Raw genomic sequence first — 13,007 nt, forward strand, 5'->3', positions numbered from 1 at the left:
TGGGGAACCTGCTAAGTTGTATCTTTTTGCATTCTTCTCCCGCAAATTAACCTCAGCTGAAACAAACTACTGTATGATTCAAACTCCAGAGGCTCTGGAGGAATGGAAGCATTGCAAACCACAAAAACATCCTCATCTGCAACACCCTTTGGCACACATTGCAGTGTATTTTATCAACAACCTGCCCACCTCCCACAGATTCACTACTATCCTGGTGACCGTAGACAGTTTCTCTAATGCATGTACTGTAAGCTGATCCCCTGAAAAAACTCCCATCTGCCATGGAAACTGCCACAGCCCTGTTTGAACATGTCTTTCAATGTTATTGCAAACCAGAAGACATTGTCTCAGAACAAGTGGTCCAGTTCACCTAAAATGTGTGGAGAGAATTCTGTGGGAAACTTAGAATTAACATCAGCATCATTTCCAGTTACCACTCTCAATCCAAAGGTTAGGTAGAGCAACTCAACCAAGAACTAGGCAGATACCTCAGAACCTATAAACACCGGTGGAGTGAGTTTCTCCTCTAGGTGGAATACACCCAAAACTCCCTTACGAGCACATCCTTGGGTCTCACGCTCTTCCATTGTGTAGTCGGCTACCAGCCCACCCTGTTTTTTATGGTCTGGTGAGCCTTCAGAATTATCAGCAGTAAATGACTGGTTTCAGCATAGTCAATATTCAGAGAGCAGTCCAAAAACAGTGCATCCAAGCAGATCATAGGAGATGCCCTCGCCATCCTTATTAGCCAGGACAAAAGGTATAGCTTTTAACCAAGGATTTAATCTTAAGCTCCACTGCCATAAGCTAAGTCCCCACTACATTGGTCCCTTCAAGATTCTTAAACAAATCAACCCTGTAAAATACTGAACAGAATTTCTAGCAAATTACCGTATTTCAACATCATTTCACACATAGCTCCTCAAGCCTGCCCATGTCTATAATCATGGGGAGAATACCCCCCCACCCCAACTGCCTGTTGAGATAGATGGAGCCTACCTGGTCCGTGCCATTATTGATTCCCGGCAAAGGGGGGGTTGCCCACAATACCCTGTTGACTTTGAAGGATATGGCCTGAGCGGTTCTGAGTTTTCAGGGTCACGAGTTCACCTCCCAGCTTTTCTGACATTTAATACGCTCACACCATCTTCTCTTCACGAAGTATCGTTAGTCTTGTGCTGTGGGCTCGAGCTTTAGTTTCATGTTATCGTGTTTTGCTTTTGTGTATGACCCCTTATTAATTCTTGGATTTTTGTTTGCCTTGTTGACTGTTTTTTGCTCATGTTTTGACCTTTTGCTTGGTTTTTGACTTTAGCTTTCTCTCCTGCTCTGGAATGTTTGCTCTAATTATTTATTAAAGCAGCTAAACCGCAAATGGATCAACCTCCTCCTTCTTTACAGGCACCTTTAAATAAAATGCGCCTTTAGATAAAATTGAAAATAAAGCTATGAAACTATGAACATAAATATGGCAATATAAAAAATTAAGAAATTAATCATTAATTAAATACACTGTAGTTGATTTCGCAGAGAAGATCAGTAAAACCTAAACACAATATTCTTCCGTGTATCATGCCAAGTATGATGTGGAACCAGATTGGCTCAACATTCTTGAGAGCCTGCATTTCTTCAAGGAGAACACATGAGCGGCTGAGGCTGAGCGAGTCACTGGAAAGTGTGTGTGAGTGTGTGCTTGTGTGTGTACTTAGGTTTCGCTTATTATGAAGGAAGCACAGTCTCTAAAATGTTGTGTTTCCAGTTGCTCTCACTGTGGTTCATCCTGCATGTGTGCCACCGTTCACTTGGGGAGTTTTACACCTCAATGATGACTATAAAGCAAAGCATTTTATCAGAAAGACAACTCATCGATCATTTAAGAAGATACCTTCATCGGGAAACTCAAAGACTTGAAGACATTAAACGGTGAGTGAACAAGTTTATTCTTGATAGACACTTAAAGCTGACTCAATGTCAGTAGAGGTTATTTATAATTGATTAATACAGTTAAGATAATTTAATTAGAGGGGGAATTGTACATTTATACAATTATAGTAAATCTGCAAAATGGGGGCAATGATAGCATTTTACACATGATTTAGTGGAGTATGGGCATTCTGTGCCATTGCCAAAACATATAAAGTGTTTGTTTTTAATTAATTGAAATATTACAAAGGCAACATATAACCCAAACCTTTCAGGTTCTATACAAAGGTTACTGCATTTCATGAGGCGACACACAATGATTCAACAGTTTCCATGGATAATCCTTTGGCAGCATTTACACTCATCAAGAGATTACAGTCTGAATGGTTGAACATAATCTACAGCAACAAAGCTGAAGAAAATGTCCAAGGTAGTTTGTCTCCAAGGAATAACTTTTTAATGCATGCCATTATCATCATCATCATCATCATCATCATCAATATTATTATCATCATCATGGACAATTTTGAACACTCATGGCCACTGAATTTGCTGTATCAGAACGAGATTAACAACATAAATTTAGTAAAAAAAAAGGCTTGATCTTTGCTATTGACTACAAAGCTAAAATTCTTTTCTCAATTCAGTTTCTTATTCAAATTTGCTGTTCCACCTTAAATTTTATTCCACCATAAATTATTGCAGAAACATTTAGTCCATTATTATATTTTTTAAATTATTCTTTAAAATATGTCTTTTCAGTTTACACATGTAGTGTCTTTTGTACTTACTCATTAAACAAAAAAGGGAACTAATAATAAAGTCTATTAATTTAAAATAAAACAAAAATTCAAAAGAGGTCATTAGCATTTTGTCTAATATCCAAAATATATGGAGCTGTGAATAAGGACCTTCTAAATGATAAATACAGCTGATATATGTTGTGGTGCTCGAACCTGCCCTGTGGACAAGCAAACACTTTGTTTAATATTTATTATCTTCTGTTCATTACTTGGCAATAGATGTCTCTTTTTGATTGTAGCAGTGCAGTCGTAAAATACCAAGAAGGTTTTAGCAATATAAACCAAGTATTAGCAATATAAACAATATTTTAAAAAAATATTTTAAAAAAGAGACCCAAGAAACTTTCAGGTACACAAGTATGATTTTTCAGGCACACACTTTTATTTACAGTACAACACAAAAACTTTAGATAAGTTACAGTAGTAAAATAACTGTTCATAGTTAGCATTAGTATCTTTTAAAAATGGTGATACTATGGTGAGAATTAAATGAAATGAACAGTGCGTAATAATTTATCATTTTTTTATTGTAGAGATGAAAGGTTTTTATAAGAAGATAGAAAGCAACTTGCCAAAGCTGGAGGACCTGCAGGGAGCAGCACAGGGGCTGATGAGACTCCAGGACGTGTATTCCCTTCAATTGGAGGGAATGGTGAAAGGTCATTTCCAGCGGGTCAGCAATGGAACCATAGTTGACATTTACAAGCCATCTGTATGTATCTCTCTCTCTGGGGATGACTGCTTTCTTGTTGGAAAGGTAGGCTACCTGGAAAGTTGCCTTGGATTACTTTTCTGTGGCTGCATATCACTGGGATCGAATATGGCCATCAAATGGACATCAGTATTCTATGTACATTATTATATTATAGGTCAAGCACATTCTTTTATCTTATTCATATGTGGAAATAGTGGAAGTTTTCAGCTATATTTAAACAAACAAGACAACACATAGATAATGTGAACAAGATTGCATGAAGTGCATCAAAATATAAAAAGCTAGTTTTGTTAATTATACAATATACACTAATTACCAAAAACAGAAGAATAATTAGCCTCAAGTCAACATAGTGGAAAGACAAGAACTTGGAGGAAAGGTTATCAAACTGCATGTTGTATTAGAGCACATGAATGTACCAGGGAAAATATAAATAAGCAACACAGTATCTGGACACACACTTCTGAGTGGAAACAGTGCAATGCAGGAAATGAGAAATGAGAAAAATAAAGGGCTGGAGCTGGTGGGGTTGATAAGAATGAGTTTTGTCTGTCATATTTACACTTAAATTTATGGCATTTGGCAGACGCCCTTATCCAGAGATACAAAACTGCTTTGAAGTCTCTATGAATGAATACATAAACACTCTCTGAAACTTTACCCCACAACTCTATGGTCAAGTGATAGTGCTGCTATATTAGTTAAAGGGCACTATTTATTTAAATTTGACTGAATCTTTCATGGTTTCTCTAAGAGGCAGCTAAAAGTGGCCCATAAAACTTCTAATGGAGTTTCTACCTTTTCAGATTTCTCCTCTCAGAGTTGAAGGTTGGGAGCAATAAAAAAGCATTTGAACCCAAATGTCCTACAGAAAGCTAAATTTATAAACAGTCACTCTGAGGATCTAAATATGGTTACTTTCTTGTGACATCTACAAAATGCACAGGCTCTGGATTTGAAGCCCCATGACTTCTTGGGCCCTTGGGTCTGTTCCCAGAAAACATGTTCAGGAGTACATCCTTGATTAAAGAAACCATTTAAACACTGTACATTAGGCTTTGGGATCTGACAGACATGTACACATCCAATCATTTGTTCATCTTCTGTAACTGCTTTTTTCTGGTTCATGTAACCTAGGCTATTTACACAGACTATCCAATGTTTCTGAATAGGCCATGTTCACAAAACCTCAGTTCACAAAACCTCAACCACCACCACTCCATCCCGGACCCCCAATTTTACAGTCACTATTATATTATATTAGATGAGATTCAACTTTATTGTCATTACACAAGTACAAGGCAACGAAATGCAGTTTAGGTCTAACCACAGTGCAATAGCAGCAAGTGCAGGATACACAGTGTTTAAATGAGTTAAATAAATTAAATAAAATGGTATGGCTGTTACTGCGAAACTCAATAACTCTGTTAATCATCACTGAACATAGACATATTACAAGTTGTCTAGTTATGTTTGTCTAGACAATATTTTTCCTTTTTGAGGTGGCGTACCATGGGGAGGATTACTATCATTCTGTACAATGGCTTGAGGAGGCAGTGCGGCTTTTTCGAGGCTTTAACAGGAGCCCAGAAAATGAGGGCACTTTGGAAGATGCCCTAGATTACTTAGCTTTCTCTCACTTTAAGGTAAACTATCGTTGGATCAGCTTTAAGGTTCAGTAAAACTGTGCCTGTTAAAACATTGCTGGTTTGGAGGTTTACATTATTAACCTTTTGTTTAAATCGCTTCAGACAGGAAACATCTTCTCTGCACTTAGCCTGTCCTTGGAGCTGCTGCATTATGGTAAACGTTTAAAACTATAAACTAAAAGCATGTCATGTCACGTGTAAGGGTAAGATTTAACACAGTTTACAGAACAGCTGTGTTTTTATATATTATACAAGTAAAGAGAATTTTAAAAATCTCAAAGTCTTCAGCCATAGTTTTGCAAGCAAAGTTCACTACTCAGTTCAGTGTCCTTTCATTGTCTGCACTTACAGTAAAATTTCATTTTCTGTTAAAGATCCATCAAACAGAAGAGTTCTGCTAAATGTGGAGAAGTATGAAAAACTTCTGTCTAAAAATTATGCCGTTTCAAGGCTAGGGTCTGGATTAAAGAGACCCAGTACCACCTACCTGAGAACAAGAGACACATATGAAACACTTTGCCAAAGCCAGGGATCTCAGGTAAGATTATAATGTGTTATAAGGTAAATAATGGTTTGTTCCATATGTATTTCATTTCTAACCTAGGGTGTATTTCAGTGAAAATGAATTGATGAAGTTAGACTTAAGATCTATATGTGTTTGTATATATTAGAGCTATATTTCTATAACTATAGATTAATAAATAAAATGTAAAATATTGATTCTCATCATATTTGCTAGAGGATTCACATTAAGGAAAAACTATGTATATTTATACAAGTTCAGTCCACAGGGCCATCTAAATCTACGATAGTCACTTGTAATTTTTCCCATATGTCTTTTGTTTGTGAAAAAGGAGGTCCAGGATCTCTGCACTGTTAGGAAGGCAGCCAAAAGTCTTGGAGAGATGTTGACTAAAAACTCTTTACTTTTGCAGCTGTAAAAAATTCCACAGTTATATGGAGTTTGTTTAATTAGTTGTAGTTTTAATATTTTTACTGGTTTCTTGTAATCTCAGGATTTTCTGTTCTAATATGTTTTGTTATAGTACGTGAAGTATGGATGCTACGCAAGGTTCTCAGCTCTGCTACTCAGAATATGCTAAAACATAAAAAAACAGAGAAGTTAACAGTCAATAAGGTTTTTCAAGTAATAAAGTTAATAGAGCTCAGATGGATGTCTTTGTTTACAGCCAAAGCATTATGAAAACCCAAGACTTTTTTGTGACTATTACACCAATGGAAGTCCTGGCCTGCTCCTGCAGCCCATGAAACGTGAGCTAGTGAACCTGCAGCCTTATGTTGTCCTGTTTCATGACTTTATCACAGGAGGAGAGGCTCACTACATCAGGGAGTCTGCAGTGCCAGCAGTGAGTGATTTATAAGTACATTTTTAAAAAGCTGAAGATTTTTTTTGTTTGTGTGAGTGTATTGTCAGTACATATGTATTGTACAATTGGTACAACATTGATTCAAACTGTAGAAGAGATAGTAATATGACAATAACAGAGCATAATAATTAGCTTGATTGTAAAATACAATCTGTGTATTCTATGTGTGAAATCTAAACATCCAACTGAAAATACTTATGATTCACACATAAACATTGTGACCCAAAATGTTGTTCCAAATCAGCTGCTGTTCATTTCTTCCTGTTATGAATCACGCATGTGGAATGATGCAAGTTAAAATCTGCTTTCCTTGAAAGAGCCATCATCACCGCCTTGATCATTATGCTGTCATCTGAGTAAGCAGTTCTGAATTGATTTCAAACACATCTGATGAATCAGTCATGTGGGAAGGTCAGCTATGCCAAAAATACCATCAGTTTTTCCACTTCTGCTTAATGTTGGTAGATTGAATGACAACCTTTTTCCATCATCATACTTCAGAGGGTAAAATCCCTACTTCCTTGCCAGCAGTAAAGCTGTAACATATTGTTCCATCTGCTGATAATACTGCATAACAGAAATGTATCCCTTGTATCTATGAGTGCAGCTCAGAAACTTTTGGTAAGCTTAACAAGCTAGTTATGTATTTAACTGTGGTTTTGTTAACACAGTCTAAGTTCTGATTTATACTTCTGTTTGCATGAAGTATGAACATGTCAGGATATCATGTGTGGATGCTTGCTCAGGATGAAGTGCTCATACTTGCACATAATGTGAGGTTGTCCTCCCTGAGGTGCTGTCATGTTAAACACATCAGAAATTGTGATAAATTACAAATTACAGAATGGTGATGCTTTAGTTTTTATTTATAATGAACAGCTCTGGTTTACATCCCCTACAATACTGTATGTTTTTATTGCTCGAAAGTTCAGTGCACAACCCTGGACGATTAAACTGGCCTTTCTAATGAACTACAGCAGGCCATGCACTTCAATATTCCATATGAACTACATAAATACTATAATTATAATGATACTAGATTATAGTATTTATAGTAACACAATACTATGACAGGTATTATACAGTAATGTGGCCATCCAACTATTGGCCATCCAGAGGTACTTTGCAATCAGAACACTTACTTCTATCTGCCTGTGGTCTTATTAGAATTATTAGAAGTACTTCTATCCTTTCAGAATTAAATATGAGGAGTTAATTTGGCATCTAAAATCTAATGTCCTTTAATCTCCTCAGTTGGTGTCTGTCATCTGGCCTTGCTGAGACATAACAGGGTGTCATCAGCATATTAGTGGTAGCTAATACCATGTATATGAATATATTTACTCAGAGGTGCCTTATATAAAGGGAAAAAAGCAGTGGGCCTTAAATAGAACCTTGTGGAACGCTTAAACGTATAATTTAGTAAGAATAGAAAAGGCAAGATTCTGACTTTCAGTTAAATGAGATCTCAGTCAGGAGAGATGTTCTTTTACTCCAGCTAGATTTTCTAATCTGTACCTAGAATAATATGATAAATGTTATCAAAGCCTGCACTAAGGTCAAGCAACGCAAACAAGGAGACACAACTCTGATTGGAGGCCAGTAGTAGGTCATATGCCACTTTAACCAGCACTAGAGCAGAACTGTGATGAGGCCTTAATATTAAAAGATTACATTCATTTTATTGTTATACAAATATGAGCCTAACCTTCTGTGCTACAACTTTTTCTAGGATCTTGGAGAAAAAGGCAGGTTTTAAATTGACCTATACTGTAGGTTTTTTAACCAGGGTTTCGAAACTGCTAGATTAAAGGATTTATTTTGCATATGCAACAGGGAAAGAATTGATTAGGGAAGGGATTGGGCATTATTTTGAAACTTAAATTAGTGAAATTAGTTGTTTTGAGAAAAGTAAATGATTCTAATTGCTGAAATGTGGATGTGGTTATATTATCATATACAACAGAGCTTCAGTTAATGTTCTCATAAGAATAGGGGAAAATGTGATCGCTGCGACTTTAACCATGACATTGTTGTTGCTGCCAGATTAGCTTGAGTTAGAGTATTTCTAACTCAATAGAGTTTTTCTAATAGAGTATTTCAGAAACTGATGATCTCATGGACATTTTACAAACAAGAGTCTGTAGAGTTTAAACAGAATGATACGAAAAAGAATATTAAGAATCTATATTTTAAAAATTGAGCAAATGAAAATATGTATATTTTGTATTTGTTCTTGTTTCCAATAGCTAAGGAGATCAGTAGTGGCTTCATCTGTGAACCAGTCCACTGCTGACTATCGCATCAGCAAGAGGTAATGAATGTTGATTTAAGGCCTTCATCAATCCTGCCACACTCACTTGTCTATGGAGGGACTTGCAGTGTCTTTGTCATAACATTGTTACTGAAGGTCATACATGACACATAATAAAAATATTCGCTTCACTTTACTTTACTTTAACTTTGCTTTACTTACTCATATTTACTTTATTTTAAGTAACTATCGTAAATGTACACATACAACTATACAGCAATGTCATGTATAGTGTTTGTGTAAATATAGTCTATGCAATTCAAAGTTTTGTAATACTTTGAACCATTTAGTGATATTTTATAGGTTGTACGCTTTTAATATATTTCCAGCGCATGGCTGAAGGGCTCAGAACATCCCACTGTTAGCAAGGTGGACCGTCGTATCAGTCTGCTAACAGGCCTGAATGTTCAGTATCCCTATGCGGAGCATCTGCAAGTGGTCAACTACGGTATTGGGGGACACTATGAACCTCATTTTGATCATGCCACAGTACATAAGCTCTTTATTTTTGATAATTGATCAGAGACTCATCATCTTTTATTTATAGCTAATTAAATAACTCTATAAAAAGAGAAACTTGCTAAGAACGTTTTTGTATTTTCTTTTTTCATCACGTTGACAGTTAAAATCCAGCCCGCTGTACAGACTTAACTCTGGAAATCGAATGGCTACCTTTATGATATATGTAAGTAAATCTCTATCCTGTTAGAGCCTTATTCAAAAGTTCTGGTGTGCATGCTATAGCAGCAGTGCAGCTCATCTAAGTGTGTTCCTTTAATATTCCTATGATTCACCCACACATCACTAGTGATTGTATAATCTATACCAAATTATGTCTTTATTATGAGTGAATTTATTGAATATTGAGATGCACTACAGCTTAGCTCCGTGGAAGCAGGAGGATACACTGCCTTCATCTATGCCAACTTCAGCATTCCTGTAATTAAGGTACATCACCCACTATATCACAGACACAGATTCACATTCAGAATATGGCACATTATTATACAACAAAATTCATGGCAACTGCCAAGCACTGATATGTAACCATTACCCAGGAAGTGTTATGAGTTATAGTGATTACCCTTTAACCTGCAACTTAGGTTTTCACCACCTGGAGCTAACTCATTTTAATGTTTTAGATCTTTTTCTATTTTTATGTTTTTTATTGCTTCCCTAGAATAGTGCTGTGTTCTGGTGGAACCTCCACAGAAATGGCCAGGGGAATGGAGATACGCTGCATGCAGGCTGTCCAGTCCTGGCTGGTGATAAATGGGGTAAGGAAGTAAAATGATATATGACTTTTACATTATATTGATGTGTCACTTAAAAAGCAATTTTGTACCGCTTGAATATATATCATTAAGTTCTGTATTTGGTTACATATTTGATTACTGCTGGATGAAAGAGAGACAGCTGTGTTCTATCAGTAGGATATAGGACATGTTTCAACCCCAAAGCCTGTGCAATCTTGCATAATAGTCATCTATGCGCCTAGCTATCTTATATTCATCTAGTCTAATTAATAGCACTACACTTCATATAAAGTAATATCAAGCCAAAATGGAATTATATACACAATGTGAAACTGACTGCAGAATTTGTTTAATCATCTGAAATATGATTGTAAAGTGCCTGTATTAGTTTATAATCTGTCTCACTTCCACTTCCTCAACTAGTAGATGTTAGAATGTTCTAGTCTAATTGCTTAGTTATTGCAACTTCTAATATATATTACAAATAACGTTAATGCGTGCTTATGTCCTTCTGTTTCCTACAATCCAACTTTTCTACTTTTCTACTTCTTGGTATTAATCTATAACAGAGATAATACATTACAAAAAACATCAGCTTTAGTTCATTGATTGCTTTAATTCAAGGTTTGATGTACGCTTGTAATGTAAATGCATATAATTCAAAGGTAACATAATAATATTGATCAACCCATATCTCTCTCAGTGGCCAATAAATGGGTGCATGAATACGGGCAGGAGTTTCGTTGGCCCTGCAGTCCCAACCCTCATGAATGACTTGGATCATCAGGAGCATAAGCCTCGTTATGTGGGTAGGGGAGAAAGAAGAGGACAGGCCAGACTTCTGCAGGGGAGTGTGGAAATTGGCAGAGGAGATGTGGAAATTAGGGGATAGTTGGCTAAATTGGACTGGACTCCATCGGACTGCATTTTCCAGGCTTCTTGGCCTCAAAAGTGATAAATTGGCTTCATTTTACTCTGCCAGGTCATGTAGACTTTCAGAACTAAATTAACAGAACGCAGCATGCACCTTATTGTTTGCAGAGGGTTTTTGTGTGTGTGTGTGTGTGTGTGTGTGTGTGTGCGTGTGTGTGGATTGTGTCACTTGCAAAAAAAAAGGGCTCATGTATTTTTTACTCAGATGGAGGTATGCACACATTCAAATTCTGTTTAAAATACGGTCCAAATCTCTGTAATTTATCAGTTCAGTATATTGTACCATGTTAAGCATGAACATTGTGAGACCTATGAAATAAAACAGTCCTTGCTAAGAGATTGTTGGTCAGTGCTTTACATATGCATCTGTAGTCTGCTAGGTGTTATTTGTTTACTCATATTTTTAATATTGTGATGGTTCTGTGTAAAAATCCTGAGTCTGACAAACAACTTTGCATTACAATTACACATTACATTAGTGATAGTGACAGTGCTGAAACAGAGTTATCAGGCATGAACACGCACACACACACACACACACACACACACATTACTCTGAGAAGCCTCTGCTTTAGGAATGCTGTGTGAACCATGCTGTATTTGGCAAGTTTATAGAAGAGATTATTCACTATTCATCATGATTTACAGGCCCGGACACATTCTCCATGTGTGTGTGTCCAAAGCATAATAAATAATGTGGACATTGAGTGGAAAGCATTGAGAGCCCCTCAGTTTTTTTGCACACATATATTGTGTTATACATTTGATTTAAATGACTTTTTAAGCACCAATCTTAACAAACAACAAGCTGTAATGATAAGACAAAAATTAGATTTCTAAATGTTTTTCCACTTTGTCAGTAATAACAGCTTTGAACCTCTAAAAGCTTTGCACACTTGGATGTTGCCAGTTTCTCCCATACTTCCTGGAAGATCCTCCAAAGCTCTGATTAGATTTAGAACATCTGTGATCTGACTACTTCAGTTATTTCTGCAGATGTTCTATGTGGTTCTAAGGCTGGGCCACATACAAACATTCAGAGATTTGTCCTTAAGCCTCTTTACTGTTCTCTTGGCTGTATGCTTTGGACTGTGCAGTGCCTCAGTCTGAGGTTGTGTCCATGTTACACATTTCTTACATCATTCCTTTAATTTTGATTAAAATTGTCATTTGATATAATATTTATGATGTGATTGCATTCAGGCAGGTTCTTTCATTTCTATGGCAGACTTCATCATCAGTTTTGCAGACAATACTACAGTATTGGGAATCAACAGCAACAACAAGACAAACAGAACTGATGTGGGGCAGCTAGTGAACTGGTGTCACCTTAGAAATCTGTCTCTAACTGTTGACAAGACAAAGTAGATTGACAGTGAAGGAAAACCTGCATGCACAACTCAACACTGCTCATCCATGCCGTTTCTTCAAGTGAACATCTGAAATCTAATTATATGAAAGTAATGTATGCAATGTGGTTCACAGTAACAGCACGTCTGGATGGCTTGACAAGGAGGACACACACACACACAGAGAGAGAGAGAGAGAGAGAGAGAGAGAGAGAGAGAGAGAGAGAGAGAGAGAGAGAGAGAGATTACTCTCACTTCATTTTGGATTAACATTAACATTGATTCAGATCATTGATGTTTGAGGGCATTTATTTATGCACAGCTCACTTAAGATCCTGTCACAGCATCTCAAAAGCGTTGCCATCTGGACGGTGACTTGGCCATTCTAACACCTTGATGTTTTCTAATAAAATATTTATAATCTGTTTAAATCTGCTAGTGGGGTTTATGGAGGTTATCCTGTTGCATCACCCAATTTTGGCCCAGCTTAAGTTTTTGGACAGAATAGCACATTTCAAATAGTGTGGAGATCCTTAGAACTCTTTCGAGATTGATGAGCAGTGATGATTGATTTTCTGAAGTTTTATCTGATGTTCTTTTTTTCTTGGCATGATGTAGACGTCTAGCTGAATGATCCAGAACCCCAACATTAAAAATGTTGTGCTTTGTTATGTTTA

General features: G+C 36.6%; 1 protein-coding gene across 2 annotated transcripts; it reads left to right on the top strand.

The window, feature by feature from the left end:
• The first annotated feature begins 1,647 nt into the window (after window positions 1-1,647).
• p4ha3 (prolyl 4-hydroxylase, alpha polypeptide III) lies at window positions 1,648-11,307 on the top strand. Of its 2 annotated transcripts, XM_060888756.1 has the most exons (13): window positions 1,648-1,923; window positions 2,199-2,353; window positions 3,260-3,483; window positions 4,944-5,087; window positions 5,193-5,244; window positions 5,465-5,628; window positions 6,281-6,457; window positions 8,728-8,792; window positions 9,122-9,281; window positions 9,415-9,477; window positions 9,672-9,740; window positions 9,973-10,069; window positions 10,752-11,307. In XM_060888756.1, the coding sequence occupies exons 1-13, from the start codon at window positions 1,745-1,747 to the stop codon at window positions 10,820-10,822; spliced, it is 1,620 nt and encodes a 539-aa protein (XP_060744739.1). In that variant the 5' UTR covers window positions 1,648-1,744; the 3' UTR covers window positions 10,823-11,307. The 2 variants fall into 2 exon arrangements, 1 of the variants encoding a protein (XP_060744739.1); XR_009649630.1 differs by lacking the exon at window positions 10,752-11,307 and having other exon boundaries at window positions 9,122-9,240; window positions 9,973-10,036.
• The last annotated feature ends 1,700 nt before the right edge of the window (window positions 11,308-13,007 follow it).

Source organism: Tachysurus vachellii, chromosome 15 (genome assembly GCF_030014155.1).
Source record: "Tachysurus vachellii isolate PV-2020 chromosome 15, HZAU_Pvac_v1, whole genome shotgun sequence".
Taxonomy (NCBI): Eukaryota; Metazoa; Chordata; class Actinopteri; order Siluriformes; family Bagridae; genus Tachysurus; species Tachysurus vachellii.

Excerpts from the sequence above, each read along its gene's own strand:
- p4ha3 (XM_060888756.1), top strand. The coding sequence starts at position 1,745 with ATGTTGTGTTTCCAGTTGCTCTCACTGTGGTTCATCCTGCATGTGTGC. Across the intron at positions 8,793-9,121 it reads GACTATCGCATCAGCAAGAG|CGCATGGCTGAAGGGCTCAG; the intron begins GTAATGAATGTT and ends ATATATTTCCAG. Across the intron at positions 10,070-10,751 it reads CCTGGCTGGTGATAAATGGG|TGGCCAATAAATGGGTGCAT; the intron begins GTAAGGAAGTAA and ends TATCTCTCTCAG.